The sequence below is a fragment of the Heliangelus exortis genome, chromosome 17, assembly GCF_036169615.1.
Source record: "Heliangelus exortis chromosome 17, bHelExo1.hap1, whole genome shotgun sequence".
Classification (NCBI taxonomy): Eukaryota; Metazoa; Chordata; class Aves; order Apodiformes; family Trochilidae; genus Heliangelus; species Heliangelus exortis.
In genome coordinates this window covers 3,127,533-3,146,877 of record NC_092438.1, presented here as the reverse complement: position 1 = coordinate 3,146,877, position 19,345 = coordinate 3,127,533, and the positions used below count along the sequence as shown (strand labels likewise).

The following is a 19,345-nucleotide window of genomic DNA, read 5'->3' as shown; positions in this document are numbered from 1 at the left end:
TCCACCAGAACATCACTTTATTGTTTATCTGTCATCAACAATGTAAAACTCTACTAGATACTCTATCCTGGTTTTTAAAAAGGTAAAGATTACATTGGATTAGCTACGTTGTACGAAAGAAACTACAGCAACCACAGTAGAATGAGATTGGAGGGACAACTCGAATCACAAAAAAGTGTACACTGCAAGCAGAGGGAAGTGCACATTAAATCAAATGCCTGTAGGATTCATTACTTTTAAATGCACAGTGACAATTTTGAGAAACTGTACATAATAGAATCACAGAAATGACTGTAAAAATAACCAAAATTACAGTTTGCATTTGACCATCCAACTCATGTCATCGTTGATGTTCTCTATTTTCAGTGCTTTTGGAAAATTGGTTTAGCAAACAAAATTTAAGTTGTTAATTTGACTAAACTGTGAAGTAGAAGGATTGAAATAAAAAGTATATTGGAAGTACGCCTAACCTACAAGAATAAGCCGAGAGGGGTGTATGCAAGGAGAGGCTGGGAGGGAGGAGAGAAAGGAAAAAGGAGAGGGAGAAGAGAACAAAGGCTTTTTCTTCTATCTCAGAAGTTCTTCCAATGCAGCGTGTATCTGATGTACAGCTCTTTGCTTTCAGTCCATTTCTGAAGTTTACGTTTTGTAGCCTTTTTTTCCGTACTAACTGGCCAACTCGACCAGCACCGTTGCCACGCAACGAGAGTAACAAGAATGCATCAAATCTTCCTTTGCTGTGATTTCTTCGTGGCCCCATTTTTATTTTTTTATTTTTTTTCCGTTTTTTCTTTGAACAGGGTTCGGTGTTTCTTGAATTGTTCACAGGGTCAGGTGGAATTGAGTTCCAAATCACTCTGCGGTTTGTAGCATCCCGATTTCTTTCTGCAGCTGACCCCCAGACACGTTTGCAGTTCTTCAGAGCAGAAAGACAAACCGTGTTGCTCAAGCGGTGAGCGTTCACCCTTGACCGTGGGGGTTGCAGACCATTGTGTTTAGCGTATCCCTGAGTGCAGCTATCCTGCAGGATTCACTTCCCAGTGCACCGAGATTTCCTAGGTTTCCTCAGATTAAGCCCCAGTATGCATCACCACCGACTGTGGTGCGGCTACGGATGCCTGAGGCCGAGTTGATTCTGGTGGGTGTCTGACCTCCTGAACCAGACTGAGCTGCGTTCTCCCTACTCATACCCAGGCAGTCCAACCTTCATACAGCTGAGCCAAGTTATCTAGATTAGTTGCTTCCTTAATCACAAAGTCAACCTATCGAAAAGGTCAAACACGGAATTAAAAGATAGAGTTTTAAAAGTGATCTTAAGGCTTACTGTTGAATGTCACCTGCAAACACGAAATTCCAATGGAAAATCTACAGTAAATGTAAACTCCTCGTTGTATCATTTCATACAGTCCACATAAGAAAGAGGAATTTGCAAGGGTCACGCATTATCTCATTCATAGCTCCTACCCTGCAAACAGTCACAATGATCTCAAAGTTACATGAACATCTTGGGTCCCGTGACTCAGTTTCCCAAAGACAGGATTATGGCTGTGTTATGTGAGTCAACAAAGACAAGTTCTGTCCTTCCCACAGCTCTACAGATCTCATGGTGTCCCTGGTTATCAACAGCTGGGTTACAAACCTTAGCATATTGGCAATACAAAGCGCAATTTAATCCGGTTTATGAGTTTATATAAATCTATGATACAGAAAATAAAAGCATTTGATTGGAGGAAAAAAAGAAGGTGAATGCAGCAACAGAAGACAGCAGCCCACCCTAATTTGCATTGGAATATAAATGACACCATTCAAAAGGGACTCTCCACTACTGAGAGGACTTTAGTCTTTAAGTTGTAACTCAGCACATATACACACACACTAAATACTTAAAGCAAGGACCAGTACTAGAACATCACTATTTGTAACTCACCTGTTCAGCAACAGACATTCTTCTGTTGGGATCCACATCTCTGCCCTCCAACTTGGCTTTGACCCTCTTCCACACGCTAACTGCATATGAATTCCTTTCCTGCACGGCTAAAGGCACAAAATCAAATTAATTCAATTTTACACTCCTGCACAGAAGCCAGCTGAGGTGTTTTGGGATTTTTTTTTTAAGTTGTCAGTGATGGGTTGATTTTTTTGTGTGTGTGTTGTAAAAAACAATAGGCTTTAAAAAGCCCTGCATTACCTTTTCCTGTTTTAGGGTCCCTGGCTGTCTTTTTGGGACTACAGGCGACACTCTTGCCGGTTCCTGGGACTGTGCTTGGGGGAGTATCGGCTGATGTGGCAAGATTTTTCTGAATTAGCTTCCTTGCATTCTGTGACATCACCTCTGGCTGAGTTTTCTGCCCTGTATTGCTACGTACAGCTGTAAAGAGAGTTTAAAAACACCTAAAGGATTCAAAAATGTAGTATAGATGCAATAAAAAGGACAATTCAATGTATCAGATGCAGCTGTTAGTACAAATGCATCGTAAGCTTGCATTTTAAACTCTGCATCTCTTATTTTTTAATTTTCTTTCACTTCATAAACAAGGGGTTTTATTCCACTAAAAGAGATTTATATACACTAGACAATGTTATGGGCTCTCTTAACTTCTATTTCTATCATTTTGTACAGCAGTTACAAAATGCAATTCTTCTTCTTGACAGGAGTTCCTACTTGTGCTTAGTCCAAACACTCCCAGTAGAATAATCCTTTGAAGAGAAAGAAATCCATGCTCATGAGAAACTTTATTCATGCTTTTAAGGGTATAGTAATGAAAATATTGTGAACATAAATACATTCATAGGGTTTCAGGATTAATTCCAGAGTCACCATAAATATTAAATCAAATGAACTGTAATGTGTCTTTAAATTAAGTGACAATGCAATCCATGTATTCTAGGAGTGAATCCAGATCCTGGGGGCTATTTAAATACTATGATCTAGTGGCCATTCAGCATTGTATGTGGAATGACTTGAATTTTATAGGGTTTTATAATTTTAGAGAGATCATCTGTATTTCAAAATTTAGCAACAGTTACAATCCCCTCTCTAATGTCAATTCCTGATGTTTCACTGCTTGCATTTTGTCAATTATTACCTGCAGCAAAGGTTGGCTGATATGTAGCAGCTGACGTTGGGCTTGAGCATTCATTTGATGTATCTGTGACTAAGGGTGATGCAAACCCCACCAGATTATTGTAGACACTAGGAAACATAACAGAGGTGAGAAATATTCGTGCAAATACTTGACTTATTGATAACTCAAAAAGAAAGTTAAGTCCATTTTGCAAAATATTCTGCATTCTAAGACAATGCCCACGTAGCTACCCCATGCTGTGCTTCCACTACACACATATAGACAAAAAAAATGCTCTCACTCAAGAGAAGGTGACTTTCTTACCTTTGGCTCTGGGTTTTTAGTTCCTTCAAAGTGGGGATTATCTCCTGCAGCATTTCAGCATGTTCCTGACTGCGGACTTGACCCATAACCTGAACTAATGTAAACAAAACTGTCTGAATATTATCTTGCCATGACTTATATTCACCCAAGAACTGCCTAACACTGTTCTCATAGGGAACATCTTCACCATCTGCCAAAGCTGCTTCTTCATCCTGTAACAAAGATGTGCAAAAAGTTAATTGTTGTATTTTGGTTATGAAAAAGCTGAGCATTTCTAAGCCTTTCCAGCCCCTCAGTTTGTCATTTGACTACAAATAACCACAATTCTTTGCTACATTTCAAGAAAATAAAATTGAAGAAGACTGAATGTTTTATTGAGTAAAGATCAAGAGCATTTGTAAACACAAAGGAAATGTTTCAGCTGCCAAATAAAGGAAAAGCTATAATTCAACCAAAGCCTGATTAGCCTAACTCTAGAAATAAAGCTTTATTAATTCTTTTCTGAATTTCACATCTTACTCCACGTGGATGAACACATTTCACTGTTTTTAGATACTTTTAAAAGAGAATAGTTACAAACATTACTTTTCTTAAAACTATACTGGTACAGGTCTGAGGAATGAATTTCATTGTTTTAGGCATACCTTTGCCATAGCTTTCAGTAGATGTTTGACATCTCCCAGTTGTCTGTTATGACCAGTGAGCACAGTTTTAATACTATCCACCAGATTCTGTATTGTTTCACAAACTGTTTCTATTTGCTGTTCTCTTTCTGTTTGCACTGTTCTCTGTGTAGATATTTCTTGGGTCAACTGCTTGTGAGCTGAGTGAAGCCATTCAGAGCTGCCAATAGGATGTTCAAGACCAGTGCCCTAAAAATAAAACATTTTTTGTAGCTGTATCCAGAGATAAAATTCAATTACTGCGTAGTAAGTGTTCAGCAGCTAAAAGAATAAACTCCATAATCCACAGCCCATCAGATGGATACATAACATCAATTTAGGATGAAAGACAAAACTGAGACATCATTGCAGCAGCTCTGTGATGTTACACACTTGGCTATGACCTTTCCTTACCACTCTCTGGAGCAGGCGGAGCTCCAGTTCGGAGACGGAGCTGTTGAACTGGGAGGCAAAGGAGCACATTTGTTGGCAGCGTTTGAGAAGTTCAAATAATGCAGCATCAAGATTTAAGGCTTCTGCTGTTCTAGTACGTAAACTTTCAAAATGAATGATATTACTGCAGAGGAAAGTGACCTGGAAAATCAAAGCAAGAGTGAGAAAAATTACTCCAGTTCAACTATTACACAAACAGCGTTTGTTCCATGTCCTTAGAAGGGAGAATTTTAAATGCAGCAGGAAAGCCACTCTGCTGCAGTATCAACATCAGCTCAGGGTCATTCAGCCCTGCAGCATTTCTCCAAGAGATTATTCACATTGCTTGTAACTGGGATTCTCACAAGTATTTGGTTATCTACGTTTGCTCTTTAGATGCTGGGGAGGAAAATTATCTTCTACATAAATTTTGTGGAGGAAATAAAATGCACACACACTTAAAAGGCCCACAGTACAGTACTTCGTGTAATACCTGACTTGCTCTTTGACTTTCTTTCAGCACAAGGTTTCTTCTTTCAGCAATAGTGGCATCAAAATCTTGCAAGACTGGTGCCAGTGCAGGATTAGCTCCTCCTGCCCATTTTAAACGCTGCTCAATACTTGCTTCAAGTGCTGCAAGTTTCTCCTGCATTGGTGAAGAAAAAAATACACTGATATAGATAACCCATGCTGATATTTATCATCTTAAAACCTAACTGCATACAATTACAGTTGTATAACACTTGCAAGCATATGCCTATACCTATTTATTTAAAATAATATAGTATTAATGACTTGCAAGCATTGCTTATGCTGTTTAAAGGCTTATTTTCAGCACAAATCACAAGTGGATTTGATTGTTATGGAAACAAAGTCACCAGTCAGATTTTTAACCCACAAGAAAAAAACTAAATACAAAGCAAATTAAAATTAGTCAAATTTCTAGACTGAAAAAAGAATAGGGGGTCCTGAACTGTTTTACAAATAATCTTTAAAAAAATATTACAAACACAGTGCCTTCACAACTAAAAAGCTAATTAAAATTTAAGAAGCTAAGCAGTATTTATTTAAACATCTAAATATTCTGTATTATGATACCCAGAAGTCTAAAAAAGCTGAGGCAAGCCACAATAGAAATCTTCACACACAAAATTGCTGACTTGTTCAGATGTACATATAAAGCATCTGACACTTAGCCAGTAAAATGATAGTAACTGGCTGACAATGTAAGTCAGACAAACTTAAATAGGAGCATCAGAAGGAAAAGTACTTTCACACATTCATATTTTTGCTCACAAAACAGATTTACTGATATTCCAACGAAAGTATTTTGTATGAGTCTACAGAATCAAACATTGTAACAGTGTACACCAAACAGGCTGAAAGTGATCAGTGGAAAGAGCACTACACTTGTGCTTTGGTAGCAAGAGAGAGAAGAAACTCTGGAGGTGGAAGATAATTTTACAGTTGGATTTGCATTCCAGTATATTGAACAAACCTCCCAAAAATAGTAGTACCTGAACTGTTGCAATTGAAGCTTCAATCTGACTGAGTGTGTGAAGTTTCTTTTTCATGCTAGCTAAAATTGCAGAACGAGGTGGAGGAGTAACAGAAATAGCTTGTGGGCGACTGATGAGGAGATCTTCATGCTGCCACTTTAAGAAAATAATGGGAACATTTGATTACCAATATGGGTCAATACAAAATATTTTGCTTCAAAACCAGCAGCTCTAGTATTCTGGTACACTTTATAGGTGAGGGCATTTTAAAAGGGTGAGACAATACTGGCACACTTGAAGTGCTGCATCAGACTTAAGTTACACTAAGTAGCTGTAGGCTGTATTTTGCTGGCTTGGGTATTTATACCCTTAATCAGTCATCAGCTTATTACATGTGATTTATACACATTTCCTTGAACTAATGCAACACTCATCAGTATTTAGAAACAATTCACTTGTGATGCATTAAAACCAAGACAATTTTGGTTACCTGTCTATGAAATGGTATAACAGCTGACATGGTCAAAGCCTTTACCCTTAACCTACAAAATGAAGATCAAGGATACTACAACACAACAGGATACAAGTCCAAGGTACACAATGGCATTTATCTAAAGCCTCAGAAGAACTTTTTCAGGATTGACACTACTGCTCTATTTTTTTCATGAGGCAAAACAGTGGACCAAGTTCATGCATTATAACTTTGAAAGAAAGGTACAGGACAACATTGAGCAATGCATACCCTGTCTGGTTTACACGATTTCCTTTCTTACAGTCATAGTCTGTTTGCAAAAAGTGGAGAAGGGGACAACAGTACTAGTAAGAAAGCCAGTGAATTACTTATTTTCTAATAAATGACTTCATGGTTATTGAAAAAAATTACACATTGCCACATTTGCATCTTGTCAAGCAGAAAGCAGCTGGTCTTCAGAAGAAGCTAGCTGTAGCACTTTTTTGCTTATAAATTCAGAGTAATTTTAAACCAAAAAAACCTTCTCAAGTCCATAAAAATATTCTAAAGCTAGATATAAGAAATATAAAGTTGTACCCAAAATCAGTAACTGAAGCTCACTTTCCATAGACACAACTTACAGAGAATCAGCTAGTGGTGTGTTCTTACCTGGAACATGGCAATATGCAGCTGCACTCTCTGAAGACTGGTCTTGCAGGATGAAATATTTGTTTCAAGTCTGCGCACCAGATCGTGCTTCTTCCACGCCGTATCGTACGAACTCGCCAGCACTGTTGCCCTGTTCATCACCAGCTGTGAGAACTTGCCAATTTGGATATTGTGCTCCACAGCTTTCTTGCACAGGTCATCCACAGAAACTTTGCTTTCAGCTCCAAAGTCTTTAGCCTCGACCTGAGCAATGATATCAACGCCCAAAGCACTGATGAAACTGCACAAAGTCAGTCCCAAAGCTTGATTTGGAAGGCCAATTAACAGCTGTCTCACAAAGTCAGCTGTAAAAGCCTTGATTGGTTTGGCCATTTGATCTTCACTGAAACAAGAGTTTCTGTAAAGGGCTTTCACGTTGACAATTTGAACAGGTCCATTTACTGCATTCTGGTCTTCAAGTGAAGTGATCCCTTTTAAAGGAAAGAAACAGTATTTTTGTTATAAATAAACAGTAGCAGTAAGCACTTGATGCATCTAGAAAAATACTATGAGATTTATAAGCTCAGCAAGATCAAAGAATTTTTTATTTCAGCACACTTGTCCTTTTGAGAAGAATGTAAAAAGACAGTCACTGTACTGTATGTTTTAGTTTCGTATCCGACACGAGATGAGAAGTGGACAAATCAATGCTGAATATTTGATAACATTTATTTACCTGACAATGTTTTAGAAAAGGTGCCGCAGAGTGTGAAAAATTCTTTAATTGTCTGCAGTCTCTTCAGGAAGAAAATTTCCTCTAGGACTTGCCGATTATTGTCATCATCAAAGAAGTTGACTTGGGTGCTGCGCGCTTCCCGGATGATGTCGATTTTCCGCCAAGCAATGGGTATTTCCATCTTGTTTAGCTGAACAATGCAAAGGGAACAGTCAGTTGGGTCTTATAAACCTTTCATACTTCTGACTCAAAAAGTACCCCAAAAAGAAGAAGTCCATACCTTTTCAATCAGTAAACCAAATGCAGTTTCCACTTGAGCAAACATTCCATCAAAGGCTACCAAAAGCATCTGACCAGCTGACATTTTGGGAGTTTCGTCAACTGAACCATTTCTTGGCTGAATCAGCTCACCATACTGAGCATGAAGTACTCTTAAAAAAAAAAAAAAAAAAAAAGGAAAAAAAAAAAAAAAAAAAAAAAAAAAATCACATGATTTTGCTTAGTCTACAAAAATATAACCAAAAACCCCCCAAAACATATATATATATAAATATATATATAAGCAATATATACACATCCCTAAATATATTACACATCCCTAAATATATGACCAAAATATATCAAAAAATAACTAAAAATAACAAAAACAAATAGGATTTTCTTAAACTGATCTCACAGTTAGAGCAGATGGGTATCAACTTGCATTTGAACAAGGTGAAATTTTTGAAGGCTCCTCCTATGCACCCTGCATACCACATGACTCCTAATGCTGGTCTCATAAGGGCAGCTAAGGATGCCAGATATGACAGGAGTGTATTAAAGGACCAGCTACAAAGCCAACTTAAAATTAGGGGATACAGACTGTATTTCCTATGAGCATAATAAAAAGTTATGAGAAACAAGTGATGTAAATATTCTTCCTTGAAAATCAAGTGCTGGTTTTATAACATATATTTAACTGACTGGAGTACAGGGTAAAAAGTTGGAGGATAAGGGCTCAGATTATGGCTGAGATGGTTTAACAGCTTGCAGCTCCTGGAACAGTGATCTTACCCTCTCCCTCAACTAACAGGCTGAGCAGGACTGCCAATGGGTAAAATCAGGAAAATAATTAACCTAACAGAAAAAGCATAAATTGTTTTCAACCGGTACTGCAAGCTCCATTGTACCCCTGATGGAGCCACCTTAACTGGCTCAAGAAAAGCAGCAAGATCACTTCTGCTTGGCAGGAAGCTTTGGATTGGCTCAGTTGTCTACCAAGCACTTTCCCAGAAAGGTACTGTCTCACATTACAAGATGAACAAGTCTTGTTTTTGTTTATGTTCTGTTGTTTCATGCTTATTCATTATGCAAAAGATGCTCCAAGCTCCTGACCAGTGCTGTAGTTACAAGCTCTCCTTTTCACAGGTTCCTCCCACAAACTAATGGACCAGTTCCTATTTTTAGCACCCCTTCAAACATAATAGCACAACTACATATTAGAAAAAGTTGACTAACAATAGTCAGCTCTAAGCAGATGTAAACAAATTGCCAGAGTTTTGTACTTCTTGCTATGCTTGCAGATAAACACACAGAGAGGAAACATGCACACTTTTAGACACAGCACTCTTCTAGCCCAAGAATACCCTTAAGCAAAGCCTGTACAAGAAACAAATAATGAAAAAAGAAAAGCATTTTTTACCTTGCAACATCAATATAATGAGTATGTGTTTCTTCCTCTAGTCCCATAGCAGCATTTCGTAAATAGGCTTGAAGAGATTCAACCAATGTTTGCAAAGGAACTCCATCAGTTGTTTGTTCAATAAGATTATCTAATTCATGGAGCATACTTTCTAAAGTATACTCTCCTTTCATTAAGCACCTCAGTGCTTCAGGGAAAATGATCTGTCGGAAGTTTGAGTTTAATTCCTGTTGGAAAGTAAGAATGAAAACATAAGGAATTTTCTCCTCTCAAAGTAACATATCTTTCTCTTTTCAGAATTATGCCACCTTGCAGTAGACATTATCTAAAAGATAACATGACAGTGGTCGGCCAAGGGTCAATATCTATTCTCGTTTTCCTCTTTAGTTTAAAGAAATCAGGAATAAATTGAATGATGTTTGACACTGGCACAGCACAGCAACAGCTACCTCAGCAGCAGCAGCAACACTTTGCAGCAGTTCTCAGTAGCTTAGTGGTACAGCAATCACACTTGACAAATAAATTGGTAAATTATTTAGCTTTTCTTTTCTATTAACTATGAGCGAGTTAAACTATTTTCTGAATTTATAGTTTGCTAAACTGATAGGACTAGGCAAGGTAAAAGAATCAAAAACTTGCCAGACTGATTATTTTGCCTGAGTCCTACTCATACCACAGAAATCAATGCAGGTAAGAAAAACATGACCTTAAGTGGCAAAAAGCAGTTTTGCCCAAGCAGAAAGAAAAGGGCAAAAGTAGCTAGAGAAGGAACCAACTGATGCACTCCACCTCCAAAATGAGACAGGACACACCACAAAGCTCAGTCATCCCGACTGCTCAGTGAGCTACACATCTTACTTAAGAGCTCACAGGGAGGACAACAATGTGTGGGTGAAAGATCTCAGCTGCAATGCAATGAAATTGCATGCATGTTTCTAAAAAATTTCTGTTATGTTAATACTCCAAGGAGCAAAGAAACAAAGTGACAAAAGTCTCCATGTGCTTACAGACATTGGGAGGAAAGCGTTTTTCAAATACAATACAGTGGAACCAAAACCCTCAAAAAACTACTTCCCCCAGCCACAGTTTGAAAACCATTCAAGTCATCCATGGATACTTTACTCAAGATGCTGCTCATGTTTTTTTCTTCTGTTTTACTTTAGTGGAAGCATTCTAAAACAGAATTCCAAATGCATCTCCGTCCCAGTCTTGGAGAGAAGGACTGTACAAGTGGTTTTCAGAGTTTGTTTCAGAGTTGCTTGTTTCAGGTGAAAAAAAGTAAGGCTCAAGCAGCAGCAGAAAACATAAATGCCACAGACTGAACAGCTTGGAAGGTGTTCTGGACCACCAGCAACAGAATAAAATAATTAAAGCAGATGTGAAATTGGTATGTATGTAATTCTGCTATTAACTCTTTTTCATGTTTACTTGACAGTGTTTTTTATAATTTGTCATATATAGATCAAAACTGTTTCTTTCAACCAAAGAAATGTAAATGACAGTAGCAAATGCCTGTTCAACTGCCCAATACAGCAGTCAAGACTAAAATCCAAGACTAAAGTGGCTATATCCAGACAAACAAAAGTCTCAGCAGTACTGTAAACAAACATTTAGGTGTTTAAGGAAGAAGCTGTTAAGAATGGCTTAGCTGAAGCCACAGAAGGCTAAGGATGAAGAAGAACAAGTAAAGTAAAGTAACATAAATCGAAGTATCACCTGAAGTGAGATATATACTCCATTTGCTAAGTGAATAGCTTCTGATGCTTCAGTTGGGTTAGGAATATCCAAGTCCTGAGGCACAAGATGACACTGCTTCAGCAACTGCACAAGGCAAGTAACATTCCCACTCATGCTGCAAAGCTCCTCCAAGAACCAGGCTCCATCTCGCGAAGTCAAATCAACCAGCTGCTCTCCTGCACTAGATGCTGCACCCTCCATCATCAGATTCCGCCTAGACAAACCAGGAGAGTTAGACAACCTGCCTGCTACTGTGTGCTCCACATCCAATGTCTCTTGAATATTCCTTTTACGTGGTCCCAAACAATGAACAAAGCATACAGAAAAGTTCAGGAGAGGCAACTCACCTTGTCAGTGTACAAAGAGCAGAGATGATAACGCTCGCTAAGCTCAGGGAGCCCTCCTCTCCATTTTCATGAAGGAAAACCTTTATGCAACGTTCAATTTCTTTCAGCTGGTCTTCACAAACAGGCACAGTAACTGCCTCCTGCTTCAAACGTTCCACCTGCCTGATCAGTCTGTTATTGATATCTGCTGCATAGCGCTGCAGGGTCATTTCTGTGGCAGTAATGAACTGACACATACTTGGAGGTGGCTGAGGTGCATATTGCATTTCATACCTGTAAAGGAAGAGTACAATGACAAACTTCTCCTTCCTCCCGTGCTAGCAAATGGCATTCTGCTCTGTGGGTAGGAAAAAATGCCCCATATTTGAACAGCTTCTACATCACCTATTCTGTATCAACTCTAAAATACCACAGCAGTTGATGGTTACCCTAATGACACCTTCATAAAGCCCTAGGATGCACTGTATGTCATAACTATTTGCAAGGACAGAAGACAATCAGCAGTCCTTGAGGCAAAGACTAAAGAGAAGAAATAGGAAGGAAACAGGTTGCAGTGTAATTGCCTGAGTAAAATATAGCTCTTGTAAGCCCAGCAGGAGTAATGCTGAAATGGTCTGACTTCACAAGGAAAAAAATAATTACTTGACAATCTGCTTTAATAAAAATATCCTTTAGTTGACTTAAGTTACTTTTTAATACTTTAAGTTTCTAAAACCCCTACTACCACTACCCTAAAGCTACAGTGTTCTTCATTGGTTCATTAGAGGACACCAGTATTTTGTTTTCTTTTGTGGTACATGGATTAAACTCAGGAACAGTATTTTTAAAGCCGTTTTTCATCTTTTTGTCCAAAATTCTGGAATTACAGCTTCATCTTGAATCTTGTTTTGCTTTATGAGATCAGTCCTTAGGCAAAAGCAGTCATTTTAATTCGAAACTAAAAATCCTGAAGTAGCTAGAAAAATGAGCTTTTCAAGCAATCCATTACTCTGTCTACTTACTTCCTGAAGATCTCCTGACAACGCTCTATGGTCATGTTACAGATGAGCTCTTCCATCCAGGTTTTCCACTGCTCTATCCGGTGCTTCTGAAACACAGCTTTTGGATACTGAAGAGCTACTGTTGCATAGTTGTGCAATTGTTCAAGACAACCACGTAACACAGATCTTCTCTGCTGGAGAAGAGCACCAACTTCTCCTTCCAGTTGTTCACACTGACTGATGAGATGTGCCTGGCCTGCATTTTGCAGAAATGCTGTTGCTGGCACATAACTTGGAGGGCCTTTTAAGAAAGATGATTAAAATTAAGATGCATCTCTGATGCACACACATTTCATAGCATACAGACTCTGAGTGCTAGCATCTTCTCAAAAATACTCTTTTATATGTGATAAAGGAGGCACAGAGAATTCATACTGAGAATTTTGAGCACAAGGAAGGAGAAAAATCTTGTGCCTAGCTAAGGTAAGACAGACAAGTTCCTTCAGACAGATTAGCACTAAAACATTGAAGTACTCTAACTCACCTTTTGAAAGCAAACAAAAAAACCCCACCTTTCTTTTTATTTATTACAAAAAGATTTTTGCCTTTAAGTTAGAAGACACTCCTAATGCCTCCTGATACTAAGCTCTATTTCTTTTCAAACCATTAAAAAAACCCCACAAATACTATTTCATACCTAGGTCCATTTGTGTGCTAATCTCTTGAAGAAGACTTGCAAGTTGTGTTGCCTCTAAATTACTGAAAGCAGTTTGGTAATGTGTTATCCACTGCTCAAATTCATTCAGCTTCACCTGGATTGCTTCCTGGACAGCTCTTTGTTGAGACTGCAACTGTGTGTGCTCAGAATACCTGAATTATTAAAACCACAAGATCAAGTAAGTACTAGAAGAAAAAATATTTGCCTATATTGAATACAAAACCATACTGATCAATGTAACTACCCCATTGACTAGAAAATTAACATATTCTCATCAATTAGATAAAACTTCAAGAGTTATGTTACTAATTAAGCCTACTTGCATGCAAAATAATAAACGCACGTGCATATTCAAGCAATTCTTAAATCCTTGTTCAATTTCAGATACACCAGAAAAATCAGTTAAAGAATTAGAAACTTCAACGAAAAGATTTTTGTGCTATTTACTGATAGCTGCATTATGTGGGTTAATTTGCTGGGACACCATATTCAGCAAAGTCTGTCTCTTGCCCTGAGGGTCAAGTGTGGAACATGGACCAGCACTGATAATATTGATGGAGTGTGAGGCATAAATAGGATTATTCAGTAAGAGAATGGTTTCAACAGTTCTTCTATAGAAAGAACAACTATCTTACTGCAAAATCAGCTTTCCCCCAGATATTAATCTCTCTCACATTTATATTTTTAACATTTAACTCATAAGCACATTACTAAACCACCAACTGTACTGAACTGCAAGATTCCTGACAGAACTCCTTGCTCCTCTGTACCTGTGCTGAAGTGTGTGGGAGGGATGATCCACTCCTTCGGCACCTTCCAGAAATTCTATCTCCTCCAGGAGTTTTCCTTGCAACTTTTCTACATCTGTCAGCTGTTCTTGCAGGTTCAGATACTCTTCTAAGCTACTGTCCAATTTAGGCAGCACAGCAAGCATTTCATCTCTGTTCTTAAACCAGTTAACCTATAACCAAAGCACAGATGTTAGAACTGGATTTAATTCAAACAGGTAAGAGAAAATCATGGCAGCACATGACCCTTCAATTATGTTGTTCATCTATGAGTACCTCCAGTACAAATGCTAAAAGCTTAACAGACATTCTCTGTTTAGACTGCTCTCTAAACCTCTATTTTTATTCCTAGTGTTTTCAGGGAAAACATTAAGATGTGTTTTAGAATTAAGTGCACAAAAATTAAAAACTGAATACTTGCAAGTTCCATATAGGCACATCTCTCAATACAAACTCAATTTGACTCACTAAAATTTCAAAACTGTTCCTAATAAGTGACCACCTCTTCCACCACCCCCAGAATGCAAGTAAATTAAATCATAGGGCCTACTTGGTTTATAAAATATAAAATGATTATGGTGAACTCACCTTTATCTCAGCCACTCTTGATGAAAAGAGACTACGTGTAATGTCTCTTTCCATTTCTCTTTTGCTCTGTTTGTTTTCAGCCTGCTGGCCACCACCACCATAGACAGCTCCAGCAAACCCTGCTTCACCTCCTGCTGTCCAGTCCACCAGGGGATCATAAACAAAAGCTTCGAGCAATGTAAGCAAAGTCTCTCTCCCACGCCGCATGATATGAAGGACCTGTGTTACATTTTAAACAGAATCATTCTGATCTTGCATTAATCTTCTAATAATACCTGAATAGGCACAGAAATCCTTTACTCATTCCAAAGCAGTGCAAATACAAGACTGCTACCGCAGGTATGAAACAAATGCAGCTAAGCCTGTAGCTACATCATTAAAACCAAAGACTGCATTCTAGCATTCCAGTTTGGGGGGCATTTTTCTTTTTAAAAACATATCTGATGTGTTTATGATGCGTTCTGAGGAAAAGGGTAAGCAAAACTGTACAAAATGCTTCAGGAAAAGAATAAAATTTTACATCTGGAGCTAAAAGTCCCCTTTGTCCCCTGAATTGTAGCTTTACCACTACTTGTATATGTACTTACCTGACCCTCTTGTATTTCCTAGATAGGACACATCTGAAATATGTCCAATAAAATCACAGCAGAAAAGTTAAGGCTTTATAAATCCATGTTGGGCAAGTGATAGCCCTCAGCTTTCTGCAGGTTTTCTAACTTACCTGTTCACAAGAAAGCCTGAAAACCCCTTCTACTCCTGTCACTCCAAGTGCTGTTTCAATATTATGTGTCATCCGGAACGGAACCTTCTCTGGTACTCTAAGGCTTTTCCCTTTAAGATAAAAATGTAAGTTGTTTCTTTTAATTATCAGGAAGGGAAACCTTTTGTTTGAATAACATATAGCATTTTTAAATTACCTTTTTCAAAGCAAACATTATAATCTATGTGGACAACTTCTCCTGTAGTCATATCTATAAGAACATTATCCAGATGTCTGTCTCCAAGACCAATGATGTAGCCAACCATGGACATAACTGCAGTGGATCTTGCATACGACTTTAAAGAGAGTTTCAGGAAAAAATTATTTATGGGAATCCTCTGCCAACACATTGGACTGACTACGATTTAAAAACATTATTTTAAGCGTAAGACAAATCAAACCCAACTTATTCCAAGCTGTTTTCTATTTGTTTATCTATTTGTTGTTCTAGTGGTATCTTACAAGAGTTTTCATGTCTTAGGGTAGTAATTCCAGTATAATACTGTAGAGCTATGAGGTGGATACCCATTTTTTTCATTCCAGATGGTACAATTGCCAGCATTTCCTGTTATATAAAAATTCAGCAGTCCTAGCTCACCTAACTCACAAGTATCATTGCTTGAACATATTCCAGGCATTTGTTTTCCCTCACCCCATCAAAAAAAGTCTTTCAAAGGGAAAATATATTTGCTATAACTCACCTGTGTAACTCTCCACCATTCATCAGGTGTAGTACATGATGACCAGAGCTCCTTAGCAAGGAGATTTGGGGGAGTTGCTTCCATCAGTTCTTCTAGAACAGTTCTCATGACATTCAAGGGCCAGTCACGACGTGACACATCAAGACTGAGCCCAACTGCCTTTAGAGCAGGTCCAATTTTACTGTAATAAAGTTCACTGGGCCGTGGCACTATTCCAGGATTCTGAGGAGTCTGGTAAGAGTCCTGAGCCTGGAAGACATAAAAATGTAGTTTATGGAGTGTGACTCCTTACCACAGAAAAGTATTTCAAATTCAGTTTTGATGGAATGAAATAAGAAATCAGCTTTGCTACTGAGAATTTTTACAGCTCAGAGAATTCTTTCTAATTCAAAAGTTGAAAAAGCCCAAATATACCCTGAAAAAACTTCTTACACCAAACTCTAGTCTAACCAAGGTAAATTTAAAAAATATAAGTGTAAAAAAATATATTTTAAATGAAATGAGTGAGTTGTACAGCTTAAAAAATGTTAACCAATGTTAACTCTGTTCAAAAACAGTGCCCCTTGATTTACCATGCCAGAGCAGCATATTTGTATCACATCCTGAAACTTCTCTAAGTACATTTATGCAATTTCTTTGACATCTGATGAAATCCAGAGATATGAACACACAAAGCCATTCTACATTATGAACAAAACAATCATTTAAAGAGTAACATTATTTAGAACTGCAAAGCAATGCAGAATAGATGTTCCCCTTCTAAATTGTTCTACCAGCATAAAACAGAGCTGTTACCTTTTGTGCCTGTAAAGCAGCTTCTCGCTGCTGCCATCGCTTGTAAAGCCCAAACAGAGGTGTAGCTCCATCCACCCACTGGATCAAGCCTGATCTTGTCCCCAGAGGTGTCACAGAGTAGTGCCTGGCATGGAACCTCGGCGTCTCTTGACGGTTTATTGTGGCAAACATGGTGTTCACAATTGATAGGAACTGCATGATTCTTTCATCTAGATGCAAGTCTTCCAAACCTTCAATAAATTTGTTTGAAATTCAGTTTCTGTCTGGAAAAAGTACTCTCTTAAAGCACAAAATTTAGTGTGGTTTTTTTAATCCCCACTTAATTTCACATGATGAATAGCTCTATAAATTATGCAGATTAAGGATGTGTTGCTCAGCCTACACCTAAACATTTATGTAGCATTTAACTACTAGAACCACCAGTTTATGACAGCACTGTGTGACAGCAGTTACTAACATAACAGCTCTTCCCCTTTCAGGGAAGGCATGAAGTCTCTGAAGTTCTCTTCTGGATGCTACCTTAAGCTTTTGGAAATGTACATCCAGTTAATCCTATCAGATTGCAAGCAGAACACTGTTTCTGATGCAGCCATTATATATAAAAAAAAATCTGAAACGCCCCTGACTTGCAGCTTAACAAAGCAAAATTCCTTGAAAATGTAGTGGGAGGTGGGGAGAAGAAAGAGCAGGCACTCCAAAAAGCTGTTTCTCCATATCATGCAAACAGATAAAACGGAACTTTCAACCATGCATCTTCCCAACAAAACTTTCATTTCTTACCTTTGAACAGGTAAGGATAGTTCTTCCCATCTGAACCCAGGAAAAGCAGCTTTTTAGGTTTGGTTTTGGTAGGTAGGATTGTGATGGTGTTGCCCACACTATGAATTGTGACTGTATCTCTGGTAGATACTTCTCCAGGAAGTGCTATTTCAGTGTTCATCATGGCAGCCAACCAAGGACTGATCTCTTCAAGTCGTAAAAGGTAACTAGCCCGTTTCTGTGCTCTCTGCTGCAAGCTTAGCATAACCTATTCCAAAGAAAATTTTTGTTTTAAATTGAGGTTAAACTTAAAATCTAGCATTGAAAACAAACACAGCATCAAAACAGACTTAACGGTAGTCATCCTCCAGAAAGCATGAAGGTTTTTCTTAAACAACCTTTCAACCTTGCCACTCTATTAATCCATTTACATCTTAAGATGAGGGTGACAAAAACTGGAAAAAAAAAAAAAAGCCATAGTTTATGCAGCAAATACACCCTGCCTGGTGGTAACACAACAAATCAAACTCATCAAGAGGTTTGCTCCTGTACTTCTAAATATTTGAGCTATGACCAAAGGAAGCCACATTCAACAACATCCTGTTTCTGTTGCTTTAGGCTTGCTTGTTCTGCAAAGCAGAAGGAGAAATAAAACTTGGGGAATAAAATCTAGGTTCTGTCAACCAAGACTTTTAAAAAACACCAGGTTGGCTCTGGATATCCAAGTGAATATTTAATTTGTTTGTCAGACCAATATAAACTAAGACAAGATCACATAAATGAAAAATAATTTTGAAGTGTTGATCATTTGAAGATTGCTGCACAGCCCAAGGACCATGCTTAGAAAACCTGAGAACTGTCTTGTTAAAATTTAAATCCACTAAGATCAAATGGTATCATTTCAGAAAGACAATACTCAGTAAAATAAAGCCCCCAAAATTTACAGTATGTCAGACAGCAGAAGATGCAAGATTTGAAAAAAATAATTCAATTGGGTACAAATAAAACAATCCAGACAGTAGGACTTGCTACATAGGCAAAACTTACTGTGCTTTAGGGTCTAGCATGGCTGTGGTGACTGGTAAGACAACAAACTTTCAGGCTGCTATTTTGATATGGCAAGAGGATAGCAAGAGAACACTAAAGAGAGTCAAGCACACAGTGCACAGCAGTAGCATCAGGAGTCTCCAGATTGTACTTGCAGTCTGTGCATATAATACCTCTTTAAATGGGAGCCAGCTGCTTCCAGGTTTAGCAGGATTCAAAGGATTCTTAAGCTTCTCTAGTGCATTTTCAATTGCATCTCCATAGTTATCCTGGAACCATTTTTCATGAGGAGTTTCTGCAGGAGCTGCAGTGATGCTTCGTACGTGTTCCAAAGCAAACACAATGGGCTTCATCAGAGCTGTGTGCTTTTCACGCATGATTGCTATCTTCTCCTCTCTAATAAAAAGGAAACAAAAACACAAGAAGAAATTTCTCTTAACCCCATAAAACAAAGCTACTTCATAAGCAGAGTATTAAAATAAGACTGCAAATGAGTATGCGTCTAAAATGACATCCTTAAGGATCACCATATTTCATGCCACACATTCCTCTGAAGCCTTTTTCTTTTTTTTCTTTTTTTTTGAGCAGATTTTATTTAGCAGTTTTTTTAAAACAGACATTCTGCTT

At 38.1% G+C, this 19,345-nt stretch overlaps 1 protein-coding gene across 6 annotated transcripts in view; it reads right to left on the bottom strand.

The window, feature by feature from the left end:
* SMG1 (SMG1 nonsense mediated mRNA decay associated PI3K related kinase) overlaps window positions 1-19,345 on the bottom strand; it is a 62,227-nt gene continuing 42,882 nt past the window's right edge. For all 6 annotated transcript variants that reach the window (XM_071760964.1, XM_071760965.1, XM_071760967.1 and 3 more), the window contains 25 exons: window positions 18,892-19,114; window positions 17,693-17,939; window positions 16,913-17,142; window positions 16,118-16,366; window positions 15,574-15,712; window positions 15,378-15,487; window positions 14,657-14,875; window positions 14,051-14,241; window positions 13,260-13,432; window positions 12,584-12,863; window positions 11,583-11,855; window positions 11,215-11,449; window positions 9,499-9,725; window positions 8,098-8,248; window positions 7,818-8,007; window positions 7,103-7,572; window positions 6,001-6,138; window positions 4,977-5,129; window positions 4,466-4,645; window positions 4,034-4,261; window positions 3,390-3,601; window positions 3,087-3,193; window positions 2,189-2,368; window positions 1,928-2,034; window positions 1-1,262 (listed from right to left, as the gene is read on the bottom strand). In XM_071760964.1, the coding sequence (XP_071617065.1) occupies window positions 1,185-1,262; window positions 1,928-2,034; window positions 2,189-2,368; window positions 3,087-3,193; window positions 3,390-3,601; window positions 4,034-4,261; window positions 4,466-4,645; window positions 4,977-5,129; window positions 6,001-6,138; window positions 7,103-7,572; window positions 7,818-8,007; window positions 8,098-8,248; window positions 9,499-9,725; window positions 11,215-11,449; window positions 11,583-11,855; window positions 12,584-12,863; window positions 13,260-13,432; window positions 14,051-14,241; window positions 14,657-14,875; window positions 15,378-15,487; window positions 15,574-15,712; window positions 16,118-16,366; window positions 16,913-17,142; window positions 17,693-17,939; window positions 18,892-19,114 (4,990 nt within the window). In that variant the 3' untranslated portion in view covers window positions 1-1,184. The remainder of the gene's footprint in view (window positions 1,263-1,927; window positions 2,035-2,188; window positions 2,369-3,086; window positions 3,194-3,389; window positions 3,602-4,033; window positions 4,262-4,465; window positions 4,646-4,976; window positions 5,130-6,000; window positions 6,139-7,102; window positions 7,573-7,817; window positions 8,008-8,097; window positions 8,249-9,498; window positions 9,726-11,214; window positions 11,450-11,582; window positions 11,856-12,583; window positions 12,864-13,259; window positions 13,433-14,050; window positions 14,242-14,656; window positions 14,876-15,377; window positions 15,488-15,573; window positions 15,713-16,117; window positions 16,367-16,912; window positions 17,143-17,692; window positions 17,940-18,891; window positions 19,115-19,345) is intronic.